Source organism: Scyliorhinus torazame, chromosome 2 (assembly GCF_047496885.1).
Source record: "Scyliorhinus torazame isolate Kashiwa2021f chromosome 2, sScyTor2.1, whole genome shotgun sequence".
In the NCBI taxonomy this organism is placed as follows: Eukaryota; Metazoa; Chordata; class Chondrichthyes; order Carcharhiniformes; family Scyliorhinidae; genus Scyliorhinus; species Scyliorhinus torazame.
This window is the reverse complement of record NC_092708.1, coordinates 338,838,099-338,852,902: the sequence shown is the minus strand read 5'-3', so window position 1 is coordinate 338,852,902 and position 14,804 is coordinate 338,838,099. Positions and strand designations below refer to the sequence as shown.

The following is a 14,804-nucleotide window of genomic DNA, read 5'->3' as shown; positions in this document are numbered from 1 at the left end:
CAGAGGCAGCCCTCTCAATGATATAGCCTCTTTAACCCTTCTCCTAACCTGCTAAACCCAATCCCCTAGCTCGTTCACAAGACTTCCATGACTCTAGACTGACCTGGCTCCTCTGCATGATGGGACTGCCTATGATCCCTGCAGTGACTGCCACTCCCAACAGGTGCTGCTGGGACTACAGAGCTGTTGGCCATCCGATTGTTTGGCAGCTCTCTATGGTGGGACTTCCTCCCCAGATAAGGGCAGAGGCCTCGTCTTCAAGCAATCAATGCTGTTCCCAGCTTCAAGTTGCTGCGAGGCAGCACTGGGATCATGGGTGGGCTTCCACCCACAATCTCCTGGCTGGCTGGGAAAAGGTGGAAGCTGCAGTGCCCCGGGAAATCCAGCCCTAAATCTCAAAAGCAAATGGACGAATTTCAACGAAACCTGGAACACATGGTGCAGTCCAAGGAACAACAAATTGTTTTTTGTCAAAGATGCAGATCTGGATCCTGGAATTTTTTTTAAAAAAAGGATCCTTTAACATTTGGCAAAGGGGTGATTGTTGTAGGCTGTGCGTTGCCTCCGCTGCTGTGGTGGAATTTGTCACAGCTGTCAAAATGTAAACCGAGGTTTTGGAGCAGGTTGTTGGAAATGGATTGGCCTGAAGCTTCTCCCGTAAGATGGATGCTGTCAATAAAAAATATTTCTGCTTTGTAGTTCTAAAGCAAGCAGGGGAAAACCTCAAGGAAGAGCTGAGTCATTGTAATAATGTTGAATTAACACAGCGTGGCAGAGGTATGCTCTCTTCTGAGTGCCCTTGTCTCTTGTTTTCAGTGTTTTCGTTTTGAAGAGACCAGCTTTCTGCCAGTAATTTGACTGAAAATATAGTCCTTTCAACTTTGACTGAAAGTCTCCAGTTTCAGAAGCCCTTAGATTTGTTCATCTTTGCCACCTAGCCCATTCAAGGCCCGTGACCAAGGACATATTTCCTGTTTAATGTAGAATAGTTTGCAGCTCTGTATTTGTCACAAATATGGAGCACACACGCGGGCACCGTGCATGTGCGCACACACCCTATACACACATCTCTGTATGCGTACACACACCCTTCTGCATCTTGACTGGTAGAACTTCCCTGGGCATATGTATTTCTATGGATATTATCTATATCAACAGTTGGAGAAATAACTACTGCAGTAAAATGGACCTTTGTCAGGCACGAGCATTTCTTCTTAGTATTATGATTTGAAGTGAGAAAGAACATAAGAACTAGGAGCAGGAGTAGGCCATCTGGCCCCTCGAGCCTGCTCCACCATTCAATGAGATCATGGCTGATCTTTTGTGGACTCAGCTCCACTTTCCGGCCCGAACATCATAACCCTTAATCCCTTTATTTTTCAAAAAACTATCTATCTTTATCTTAAAAACATTTAATGAATGAGCCTCTACTGCTTCACTGGGCAAGGAATTCCATAGATTCACAACCCTTTGGGTGAAGAAGTTCCTCCTAAACTCAGTCCTAAATCTACTTCCCCTTATTATACAATTGCAGCAGAACCTCCCTAGTCTTAAACTCCATCCCTCTAGCAATGAAGGACAAAATTCCATTTGCCTTCTTAATCACCTGTTGCACCTGAAAACCAACTTTTTGCGACTCATGCACTAGCACACCCAGGTCTCTCTGCACAGCAGCATGTTTTAATATTTTATCATTTAAATAATAATCCCTTTTGCTGTTATTCCTACCAAAATGGATAACCTCACATTTGTCAACATTGTATTCCATCTGCCAGACCCTAGCCCATTCACTTAGCCTATCCAAATCCCTCTGCAGACTTCCAGTATCCTCTGCACTTTTTGCTTTACCACTTATCTTAGTGCCGTCTGCAAACTTGGACACATTGCCCTTGGTCCCCAACTCCAACTCATCTATGTAAATTGTGAACAGTTGTGGGCCCAACACTGATCCCTGAGGGACACCACTAGCTACTGATTGCCAACCAGAGAAACACCCATTAATCCCCACTCTTTGCTTTCTATTAATTAACCAATCCTCTATCCATGCTACTACTTTCCCCTTAATGACATGCATCTTTATCTTATGCAACAACCTTTTGTGTGGCACCTTGTCAAAGGCTTTCTGGAAATCCAGATATACCACATCCATTGGCTCCCTGTTATCTACCGCACTGTTAATGTCCTCAAAAAATTCCACTAAATTAGCTGGCACGACCTGCCCTTTATGAACCCATGCTGCGTCTGTCCAATGGGACAATTTCCATCCAGATGCCTCGCTATTTCTTCCTTGATGATAGATTCCAGCATCTTCCCTACTACCGAAGTTAAGCTCACTGGCCTATAATTACCCGCTTTCTGCCTACCTCCTTTTTTAAACAGTGGTGTCACGTTTGCTAATTTCCAATCCGCCGGGACCACCCCAGAGCCTAGTGAATTTTGGTAAATTATCACTAGTGCATTTGCAATTTCCCTAGCCATCTCTATTAGCACTCTGGGATGCATTCCATCAGGTCCAGGAGACTTGTCTACCTTTAGCCCCATTAGCTTGCCCATCACTACCTCCTTGGTGATAACAATCCTCTCAAGGTCCTCACCTGTCATAGCCTCATTTCCATCAGTCACTGGCATGTTATTTGTGTCTTCCACTGTGAAGACCGACCCAACAAACCTGTTCAGTTCCTCAGCCATTTCCTCATCTCCCATTACTAAATCTCCCTTCTCATCCTCTAAAGGACCAATATTTACCTTAGCCACTCTTTTTTGTTTTATGTATTTATAGAAACTTTTACGATCTGTTTTTATATTCTGAGCAAGTTTACTCTCATAATCTATCTTACTCTTCTTTATAGCTTTTTTAGTAGCTTTCTGTTGCCCCCTAAAGATTTCCCAGTCCTCTAGTCTCCCACTGATCTTTGCTACTTTGTATGTTTTTTCCTTCAATTTGATACTCTCCCTTATTTCCTTAGATATCCACGGTCGATTTTCCCTCTTTCTACCGTCCTTCCTTTTTGTTGGTATAAACCTTTGCTGAGCACTGTGAAAAATCACTTGGACGGTTCTCCACTGTTTCTCAACTGTTTCACTATAAAGTCTTTGCTCCCAGTCTACCTTAGCTAGTTCTTCTCTCATCCCATTGTAATCTCCTTTGTTTAAGCACAAAACTCTAGTGCTGGATTTTACCTTCTCACCCTCCATCTGTATTTTAAATTCCACCATATTGTGATCGCTCCTTCCGAGAGGATCCCTAACTCTGAGATCCTGAATCAATCCTGTCTCATTACACAGGACCAGATCTAGGACCGCTTGTTCCCTCGTAGGTTCCATTACATACTGTTCTAGGAAACTATCGCGGATACATTCTATAAACTCCTCCTCAAGGCTGCCTTGACCGACCTGGTTAAACCAATTGACATGTAGATTAAAATCCCCCATGATAACTGCTGTACCATTTCTACATGCATCTGTTATTTCTTTGTTTATTGCCTGCCCCACCATAATGTTACTATTTGGTGGCCTATAGATACTCCTATCAGTGACTTTTTCGCCTTACTATTCCTGATTTCCACCCAAATGGATTCAATCTTATCCTCCATAGTACCGATGTCATCCCTTCCTGTTGCCCGGATGTCATCCTTAAATAACAGAGCTACACCACCTCCCTTACCATCCACTCTGTCCTTCCGAAAGGTTTGATACCCTCGGATATTTAACTCCCAGCCGTGACCATCCTTTAACCATGTTTCAGTAATGGCCACTAAATCATAGTCATTCACGATGATTTGCGCCATCAACTCATTTACCTTATTCCGAATACTACGAGCATTCAGGTAAAGTACACTTATGTTGGCTTTTTTACCTCTGTTCTGAATCTTAACACCTCGATCAGTAACCTCTCCTAAGTTATATTTCCTCTTAACCTTTGTCCTAATTTTCCTTGTCGTCGAACCCATATCTTCCTGTAACAACCTGCCGCGTCGCTTACCATTAATGTTTTCACTTCCCGTTTTATTTCTTTTAGTATTCCTGGTCCTATTCGCTGAGCTCCCCTCAGTCACTGTACCTTGTACTGTCGCCCTTTTTGATTTTTGACTATGGCTTCTCTGCCTTACACTTTCCCCCTTACTGTCTTTTGTTTCTGTCCCTGTTTTACTACCTTCCAACTTCCTGCATCGGTTCCCATCCCCCTGCCACATTAGTTTAAACTCTCCCCAACAGCTCTAGCAAACACCCCCCCCCCCCCAGGACATCGGTTCCAGTCCTGCCCAGGTGCAGACCGTCCGGTTTGTACTGGTCCCACCTCCCCCAGAACCGGTTCCAATGTCCCAGGAATTTGAATCCCTCCCTCTTGCACCATCTCTCGAGCCACGTATTCATCCTCTCTATCCTGACATTCCTACTCTGACTAGCTCGTGGCACTGGTAGCAATCCTGAGATTACTACCTTTGTGGTCCTACTTTTTAGTTGAACTCCTAGCTCCCTAAATTCAGCTTGTAGGACCTCATCCTGTTTTTTACCTATATCGTTGGTGCCTATGTGCACCACGACAGCTGGCTGTTCAACCCCCCCCCCCCCCCCCCCAGAATGTCCTGCAGCCGCTCTGAGACATCCTTGACCCTTGCACCAGGGAGGCAACATACCATCCTGGAGTCTCGATTGCGTCCGCAGAACCGCCTGTCTATTCCCCTTACAATTGAGTCCCCTATCACTATAGCCCTGCCATTCTTCTTCCTGCCCAGCTGCGCAGCAGAGCCAGCCACGGTGCCATGAACCTGGCTGCTGCCGCCTTCCCCTGGTGAGCCATCTCCCTCAACAGTATCCAAAGCGGTATACCTGTTTTGCAGGGAGATGACCGCAGAGGACACCTGCACTGCCTTCCTACTCTTGCTCTGTCTTTTGGTCACCCATTTACTATCTCCCTCAGTACCTTTCACCTGCGGTGTGACCAACTCGCTAAACGTGCTATCCACAACGTCCTCAGCATCGCGGATGCTCCAAAGTGAGTTCATCCGCAGCTCCAGAGCCGTCAAGCGGTCTAACAGGAGCTGCAACTGGACACACTTCTTGCACGTGAAGGAGCCAGAGACAATGGACGTGTCCCTGAGCTCCCACATCGCACACGAGGAGCATGACACGGGTCTGAGATCTCCTGCCATGTCTTAAACCTTCGGTTAACTTCAACAATTTCAATTCCCCCCCCCCCCCCCACAAAAAAATTAAATAAATAAATAAACAACGAAGAAAAAAATAAATAAATATACCAATGAAAAGAAACAGAAAAACAGAAACACTACTTACCAGTCACTTACCAGGGATAAAACTCACTTCCTCCCCACCCAGCTTCGAATTCCCACCTAGATTCAAATTCCCAAACTCACTCTTAGCTGTGTCTCACTCCTGGCTCTGTCTTCTCTCTGGCTCACTGGGAGAATTCACCTGGATCACTGGGAGAAAGGCTAACCACTGGATATTTGAAAGCTGATTAAGACTGTCAGTTGAATTAAGCCTTGCTTACTTTTCCCATTTCTCTCACCACTGCTTTCCCTCCTCTATTCGTTCTTGCTTTTTTGCTGTCACAATGCTGACCTTCCAATGAGCAGTTTTATTTGTATTACTCAATGACAACGTTCCTAATGGTAGAAAACCTAATAATGCAGTGTCGCAATGTTAGATTGGACGCTTCAGGTCTGAGCGACATAACGTATTAGTATTCTACCTTCAACAAAGGGCAGAATTCTCCCATCTGGGACTAAGTCCCATGGCGGGGCGAGAACGTGGAATGTTTACCGCTGCAGAGGTTGGCAGGCAATCACGGTATATCCCCCGGCCCTGACTGAGTGTTTTGCAGCAAGGCAGGCCCGATGACATATAGTCCGCCCTCCTATCCAGCTGCCATATTGAAAAAGTCTCCCAACATCACTGACTCACTATGGACCTCCTGAAAAAGAAGATAATATCCAAGAAAACACGAGCTGGAAGATGGACCTCCTTATGACTCTGAATCTGGAAGGTCCACCTGTCCACCCAGACATTGTTCAAGAGAGTCCCAACATCTGTACGCCATGTTGTTCCGGACATGCTTTGGATCAGTGTGTTTTCCTGCTGCTGTCAGAGAATCGGGCGTGGGTGGACAATCTTCGGGCCTTCATTTGCATCCCATTAGCAGGATGCAAGGCAGCTTCGCGCTGGCCTCCAGTGGATTTCCTGATTCGCCATGGTGAGCGCCAGTGGCAGATACCGTGGGAACTTTTCATGCCAGCGTGAAACTGATATTTGCAATCCCTCCAATTTCCCCTCCCTGCCTGTCATTGAACCCGCTGGCGAGGGCTTGGAGGAACTTCGTCCAAAGTGCTTCAGTGTGCCTATAGTACCTATAATATCTAGAGATGCTCTACAAAATTGACTCATCACCAATTTACTTTAACTAGCCTATCATTTCGTATTCTAAAGTGGGACCTACACTATCATCTGTTATGAAAGACTCTGGATTTTAGGATAAATTTACTACACAGATTTTATTTTAGAATTTTCTTCCCCTTGCTTTGGGACAGGAGACTTGCATATATGTGTATTTTTGCGCACACTTTTTTGATGCAGGAGAGGGGTCAAGCTCAGAAATAATACACTGAGAGGTTTATCACCCAAATATGGTAAGATTGGATTCGATCCAGATCGATGGAATAAAAATCTCCTTCCTTTACTGCTTCCAAAGACCTCTTGTGAATTGAGTTAGACCAGACTCAACCCAATTCCCAGTAGATATGGATGCAAGAATTGATGATTCAGGCAATAGAAGTCGGTCTGTACACTCCACGTTTACACTTCTCCTGGTAGACATTCTTTTGGAGTAAGGTTGTGAGTTTTTTTTTCTCCCCGTAGGGGTCAATGTGTAGTGAGCAGGATGTGGATTAGTTGTATCAAATTAACCTAAGTGATAGACAGTCTTAACTCGACTTGATCCTTTTGCTTACCTGTTGATGCCTTAACCTGAGCTAAGGGCTACCAGAAAGGGGGTATGCAACTCCATAATGTGCAGCTTCAGTTTATGCAATGCAGTCAGAGACCTGGGCTATTAAACCTCCATACTAAAAGCTGCTGCTTCTTTACAGATTTGGACGGCCATCGGCCATGGCAACAGCAAGAAACATAGAGTCATCAGCCCCACTGCTTTCCCTGGAGTCCCTGGTGCAGCAGGCAAATGTGTCTCACCTTCCAAATAGCAAGCTGTCATCCCTAAGCATTGAACCAGAGGATGGGGGTTACGGGGAAAGGTTTGTGCTGAAACTTGAAAACAAGTACAAGTGTGAACATTGTCGTCTTGCCCTCTGCAACCCCAAACAGACTGCGTGTGGCCACAGATTCTGTGAAAGTTGTGTAAGGAAAATTCTTGGGTAAGAGACCACTTATTTTAAATTCTGATGTATAATTTTGGATAAATGAAATGGATCCTCTTTCAGATATTGCAATTATTGTTTGTTCAATGCATTGCCCAAGGGGGGGAAAAAAAAATTCTTGGGCTCATTTCATCTGAATACGTAACTTACTTTGCAAACTATTATCTGTGACGTGGTGAGAGCAAGATACCCGAGTTCAATAAGAAACTTTGTCAAATATTGAATTACTGATAATTGACTGATGCTTCAGAAATACCAGTTATAATAGCAACCAAATTTCTCTGGGAATAGTCAGCACATAAAATTTGGTGTATGGTGGGATCAGTATTGTGCTAACAAACCGGAGACTGTTGGGAAAATGACAAATGGGCCAAAAGAATATCTTTTATTATTGAAAATAATATTCCCAATCACTTCCTTGGCGATCAATTGATGAGTCCTGTTTATGTGACTAGTACCGTATTTTGAAGTATATAATGTAAACAAACAAGCATCAAAAATGAGAGACTTGTGATCTAGAGTCCATGGGGATGGATGAGCTCTGCACCCAGCAACACCAGAATTAGGAGCGGGAGTAGGCAATTCAGCCCTTCGCGCTTGCTCCCCCATTCAATCAGATCACAGCTGATCTCTTCCTGGTCTCAAATCCACCTCCCCAACTGTTCACCATATCCCTTTAACCCGTTTTTAAAATCAAAAACATATGTATCTCCCTCTTGAAACCATTTAATGACTCCGACTCCACCGCACTATAGGGCAGCGAGTTCCACAATCAACCTTGGGTTGATGGCATCAGGAATGAACATGTGGATATATTGCCAAGAAACTCCCCACAATAATTTTTAGATGGAGTTTAGAAATTTTTCTGGTACTATAACTTGAATAGTACTCAGACTAAGAAAGCTAAAAGGGAAACGTGTCTTTTTAAATATCTGAATTTTGCAACCAGAACGTTGTTTCTATACCATTAGGATTTAAATTGTGTCTGTATTCTTATTTGATGTTTTTAGGAGTCCAAAACCGGTTTGCCCAGTAGATGATGAGCCTTTATTTGGGAATATGGTAGGCAATCAAGTGAATCGTACAATAAATAGCCTTTATATTTGGTTTCTGTACTTAATCTGGACGAATTTTGACATGGCTTTCATGTATTTTTTTTTTTAAGGTTTTTAAGGACATGTGCTGTAAAAAGGAGGTTCTTGCACTTCAAATCTACTGTAGGAATGAGCTAAATGGCTGCAAGAAACAGCTACCTCTCGGAAAGCTCGAGGTAAATGATCCAACATCTGAACTGAAGCATGTTCAAGCTTTTTTTTGATGCATTGTGGACGGAGGTATTATCAGGTTTTAATTTGGGGTGTTCATTTCTAAAGGATCTGACTCTTATTAATGCTCATTTTATGAGTCATTTGAACGTATACAAAAGCTTCAATACTCGGACATTATGACCACAAAATTTAATTTTAATATGAGGATTTTATTTTGAGAACTTAATTAAAAATTAATAAAGCAGTCCCATGCCTTACTGATTGGATAACTGATGGTACTATGTTTATTGCTGAGTTTTTATAAATATCCATTCATGAGTGTGTGTCCAGCATTCAATGTCCGTCCCTAAATACCTTCCACTTAGTGACTTGCTAGGTCATTTCAGAGGACAGTTAAGGGTCACCTACATGCTATGAGTCTGCAGTCACATAAAGGCCAGACTAGGCAGGGGCAGCAGATTTCTCTCCCTAAAGGACGTGGTAAAACAGTGTTGGTTTTTTTTCCAACCATCCAGTATTTTCCTAGTCACCATTATTGATGGTAGTCCTTCATTCCGGATTTATTTAATTGACTGAATTTAAGCTCCCCAGCTGCCATGATGGATTTGAAGTACAGGTTTTTCGTCAAGGCCCCTGGATTCCGGATATGCTACTGGCCAGTAACATAACCACTTTCCTACTGTGTCCCCAATAATGAAATTCATGCTACATTTGAACATTATCTGAATGGAATAGTTTCATGTCAATATTAATTTTGCATTGTCTCTCTCTCCTCATAAAGGGTCACTTACTTGAATGTCCTTATCAGGAAGTCCGGTGTGCACGCCGGGGGTGCACGGAAATGGTGCAAAGGAAAGATTTAGCTGACCATTTAAATTCAAGCTGTAAATATCGGGAGCAAACCTGCAAATACTGCAGGAATGAAATCACTATTGCAGAGTTAAAAGTAAGAGACTTTTGAAATGCTCCTCTGTTTCTTTCTCGCCTTTCATCAGCCATGTTTACAATATGTCAGTTCTACCATTATTGAAGGATAATTAGAATTGTGCTGGAAGCTTTGGAGCAATTCGGTGTTACTGCGGCAAACTTTTGTGCCGTGTTCTTCCTAACCTTTTGTGGTCGCTGCCAAGATAAGTGTCCCTTGTTGGTCCTTTTAGTTTTGAAGGGCTGGTAGGACGCGTGTTCCTGTGGTGGTGGCCACCCTGGTCACTCTGTGACTTGAGTGTCTTAGAACGTTTAACTACAATAAAGAAGCTAGAGTAGGTGCAAGTATTTATTTAGCCCAATAACTTCTTTCAGGAGAGGGCAACAAAATGAGAGCGAGCGCAGCTTTTACATGGTAAAAGAAGAATTAACGCAGATGTGGCTCCTTTACTGCAAATAGGCTGGGATATCGTATGGACAAAGCCTTAACCACCGCAAAATATATATATTTTTGCAGTTCAGCAGTGCTGGCCACTAAGGGGTAGTTTGGTAAGGATGTTTCTGATTTCAGACAAATGTTGAGGTTGTTTCTTGCTTGCATAACAGTACTTGAGATTTTATTCCATATCTGTTTATAACCAGTGGTGGTGAGGAAGGTGTTAACCAAAACAGCAACAGTTTAATCTCAAATAATGAATGCTTGGGTAAGCTTCTAACCCAAGTGACGCTGTTAGCTTTTCCCCTTTGCTACCTTGAAAGAGCATGATAGCCTTCAAGGGTGATTTTTTTTGTTGTTGATTTTGTACCAAGTGAGTCACAGAGAACTAAACCGGGTTCTCATTATTCTTTAATCCTGACCTTTCAGCAGTAACGACCATTACCGTACTTTCCTATCAAAATTGAGACCGAAAGACGGGCATCTTTCCGGGTCACACTGGGCTTGGGTTTTATACAGGAATTTTGGCAGTTAATTCAACATAGAAAACTGTACTTAAACCTTTACCATGTTGCATAAACAGTATCTTTAGTGTCTTTCAATCAGTCACATTCTGAATTAAATACATTTTGTGTAATCAGATCTGCCTGTTGCCACCTTGCATCCAGAAGGAGGGGAGAAGTTTTCTTTGGGCAGGGTGCGAGGGATGGTGGATGTAGGGAAGTGGGGGTGGGGAGATGGGATTTAAACATAAGGATCTGCACTTATTCTTCAAAGTGAAATGCATCAAACTTATACTTGTAAACGCAAGTCATTCGGATTCAATATTTCTGATCAAATGCCTTCAGGGCAGTTCAACATGTAGATTCTGTAATTGAAATCAGCTGCTTAAAATAAGATGTATTAAAAAGTGCACATGACTGGGAGTAAACAGATGGATGCAAGTTAAAAGGCCGATGTATGAACATCTTTAAATTACTTCAGTGAACTATTTTGAAAAAATAAAATGATGGTTTCTCCTTCTTCTAGAAACATGAAGACTTTGACTGTCCGTCATTCCCTGTGCCATGCCCAAATAAGTGCAATGCTTATATTCTGAGGGGAGAGGTAAGTGTGCTTTTATCTTTTATTAAGAGTTGTTAGCTGGACATTTTTGATTATGGATTCAGTTAATATGAAGAAATAACTTTAACTGCGTGATATAACATTACAAATTATTCTCCCATAAGAAAATCACCACATAGAGAGGAAAGAGCAACGTGATGGCAAATTGTCACATTTACAATGGGTTTCTGTTGAGACCTGGAATCTGCCTTTGTAGGATTTTGCTGAGTTGTGTGCATTTAAAACAAAATAAATTTAGAGTACCCAATTAAGGGGCAATTTGGCATGTCCAATCCACCTACCCTGTACATCTTTGGGTTGTGGGGGTGAGACCCATGCAGACACTGGGAGAATGTGCAAACTCCACACGGACAGTGACCTGGGTCCTAGGCACTGTGAGGCAGCAGTGCCAACCACTGCCCTGAATTGTGTGCATTCTAATCTGAGTTTAAGATTCCCAGTCTCCCATTCCCATTATTCAGATGGTGACGTATCCACGCTCCTATGTGCTCAGGCGCAATGTTCTCTGGACTGGTTTGTTAAAAGCCATTGTGGACAATAAGAAGTCTTTGTTGTGCTTGACTGAGAGCTAAATGCACTCTAATTGAGTGTCTACTTCAAGCAGTGAGTTTCTGCGAGGTTTATATCACACTTGTGTCTTTTGACCCATCAAATTACAAAATGCTATGTTCCCCATTATGGAATAATAATGCAGAGCGTTTAAGAGAATTGAGAGCCGGCAGCACTGTAGCGCAGTGGGTTAGCCCTGCTGCTTACGGCGCCAAGGACCCAGGTTCGATCCCAGCTCTGGGTCACTGTCCGTGTGGAGTTTGCACATTCTCCCCCGTGTTTGTGTGGGTTTCGCCCCCACAACCCAAAGATGTGCAGGGTAGGTGAATTGGCCACACTAAATTGCCCCTTAATTAGAAAATATTAATTGGGTGCTCTAAATTCATTTTTTTTAAAAAGAGAATTGAGAGCCTAGAAGATGGGTTTAGGATTTCATTATACTCTGCACAGAGAGGAAGGAAATCTTCCGGTTGTGGTCCAATCGGCCAGAAATCATTGTTCACTCCTTTGTTTGCTCATATTATGGTGTGTTTACTGGTGATTCAAGTGCTTTATATTCCAAGGTCATTATTGGGGAAGGGACAGTTCCATCACCTAATGCCTACAGACGGTGCTTTTTGTTGTTTTGCTTTCAAACCAGTTTTTCAGTACACATCATTGTTTGGATGCTGACACGGGCGACACAAGATGAAGAAAATTAATTATCTTCCAAGTGGAATACATGTTCAAGTATTAAACATGGCAACACTCTCTCTCTGGCCTGGAATATTGGAAATCTCAAATAAAAATAGAAACTGCTGGAAATACTTGGAGGGTCTGGCAGCATCTTTTACAGAGACAAATAGGAGTTTCTGTTCCCGGGTGATGACCCTTCATCAGGATTCGGAAGCAAAGTTGCGAATGTTAACATTACAGTTTAGATCTTTAAGTGAAGCAAAATCATCTTCTGTGTATTTAGAAGCATATTACCATTTTTAGTGCCTTGACTGGTTTCTACTACAGCTTCATTCTTTATCGGCTAGTGTAATTTTCACCTCCTGACTGTTGTAATGAGTAGCTTATTAGTGCGAGTGCATGATTTGAGCATTACAGAGCCTTTATTGACAATACTCTGCTTTGTATCTGCAGTTAAAAAGTCACCAGTTGCAGTGTCTCAACGTGGTCACGTTTTGCCCCTTCTCCAAGTATGGATGTACCTTCCAAGTAAGTACAGAATCTTTTTATTGTTCTTCATATTGAAGTTTTACTATAAACCGAAGAAAAATCTCGATAACGGTACTAACATTCTAGGGCTGGATGGAAATGGCGTGCGAATGGAAGCCATTCTTGAAATTAGAGATCGAAGGAAATCAAGGCATTCTCTAGTACCTCGTCAATGCACTGTGGATAGCTGAATTATGATATTGATAATGTAACATGTAGAACAAAAGACATACTTTATAATGAACTTAACCTGGTAAATCTATGCATGAATGATTACTGTTTAATGGCGGAGTGCTGCCCTGAGTTTACATTCTGTTTCTCCTCCCTTGTTTTCTCCACAAGCACCCATTGAATTTTATTTGTTCACGGTTTTAGGGAACCAATCAAGAACTTAAAGTGCATGAAGCTGAAACTACGGCTCAACATTTGAACTGTGTGCTGATGAAGAACGGAGATCTGGAAGAAACGGTAATCAGAGTGAGCAATAACTGTGAATTTGCTTGGCCCATCAAAACGTTTGTTTTTCAATCAATGGAAATGGTCAACAAGATTACTTTCATTTTCACCTGCCAAAGACGATGGCTACAGAAAGTTGTGTCAGCCTGTGTGTGTGTCACTTTTATTGTTTTAGAAAGGAAAGTTGCCACCTGCGTTTCGAACACATTACACCAATGGCTTCAAATAATGAGTAGTATGGAAGCGGCCCTTTGTCCAGTCGTTTGTTCCAATATTTGGACCACATTTGCAGTTGTTTCAACAAAATCAAACTCTGTTGAAAGGTGTTGATACAGTAAAACAACTCCTCTTCACTGACAGACCCTGTTGTTTCATCGCGAATCGCACTGTGATCTTCCTATTCCAACTGGCTATCATATTTAAATATCCAGCCTATAATTCAAGTTCTGTCCGTACTGCAGTCATCTCCGGCTGCGCGCTATCATTATGGCCCGCCAATGTTGGGGAGGATAAGTGCATCTTTTTATCAAACCCCAAATTTGATCCCTGGGTCTATCGTGTGTTAGTTGATTTCGTCCAGTGGATCCCTATCGTTGTAATCTCCTCCAGCTCCACAACCCGGAGTTATCTGAAATCTTCTCATTCTGGTCTCTTGTGCGGCCCCAATTTGAATTGCTGCACAATTGATGGCTATGGCTTCAGTTGCCTGCACTCCAAGCTCTGAGCTACTCTCCCTGTGCCTCTGTCTCTCCACATCGCTTCCCTCTTTTAGATATTCCTGGAAACCGGCCTCATTGACCAAGCTTTTGGTCATCTGACCTAATCTCCTCCTTCTGGGGCTCGGTGTCATTCTTTGTTTTATAACGTTTCTGTGAAGCACCTTGGGACACTTCATTATGTTAAACATGCTGTTGTATTGTCACAATAATGGAATATTAGATTGTAAATCATTGTGTTTAAACAATATATTTTGGGCTAACTAATTAACACTAGAGATATGTTAAAACAGTTCAGTTTCGCTTTCTAAGAAATTTAATTTGTTTCCTATTACACTTAGAAGATTTGATGCAAGGGATGTCTATTTAAAAAAAAAAAAATAGGAGCTCTCACCATCATGGGTAACTTATCCGAGCATTCTTTTCCAGGACTGTCTCACATGCGCGCGCACACAGACACATCCCGTGTTTGTCTTTGGTTTCTCATTCTGTGGTGCTGTTTCACCCAGTGGAAATCCCAGAACATTCTGTTGCTTCCTCTTTGTCATGAGATAAGGGAACATTGTTAAGTGCTTGCAAAATCCATTATTCTTTTTAAATGCCAAGTTATTCAGTTACATTCTTGCCTGCTTCTTTCTCCTTCCCCCCCCCTTTGGGAGGTCAAAATTGAAATACTTCGCCAAAAACTGTGCCTGCTATTGTTAACCCAATTTAATGCTGAAAACAACGTTAAATT

General features: G+C 42.5%; 1 protein-coding gene across 2 annotated transcripts in view; it reads left to right on the top strand.

The window, feature by feature from the left end:
* traf3 (TNF receptor-associated factor 3) overlaps window positions 1-14,804 on the top strand; it is a 99,123-nt gene that overhangs the window by 67,622 nt on the left and 16,697 nt on the right. Inside the window, exons 3-9 of one of the 2 annotated variants that reach the window (XM_072490431.1) lie at window positions 7,107-7,388; window positions 8,402-8,453; window positions 8,557-8,661; window positions 9,441-9,605; window positions 11,049-11,126; window positions 12,822-12,896; window positions 13,272-13,364. In XM_072490431.1, the coding sequence (XP_072346532.1) occupies window positions 7,107-7,388; window positions 8,402-8,453; window positions 8,557-8,661; window positions 9,441-9,605; window positions 11,049-11,126; window positions 12,822-12,896; window positions 13,272-13,364 (850 nt within the window). Of the gene's footprint in view, window positions 1-7,106; window positions 7,389-8,401; window positions 8,454-8,556; window positions 8,662-9,440; window positions 9,606-11,048; window positions 11,127-12,821; window positions 12,897-13,271; window positions 13,374-14,804 lie in introns of both variants that reach the window. The other variant, XM_072490429.1, reaches the window with a different exon arrangement.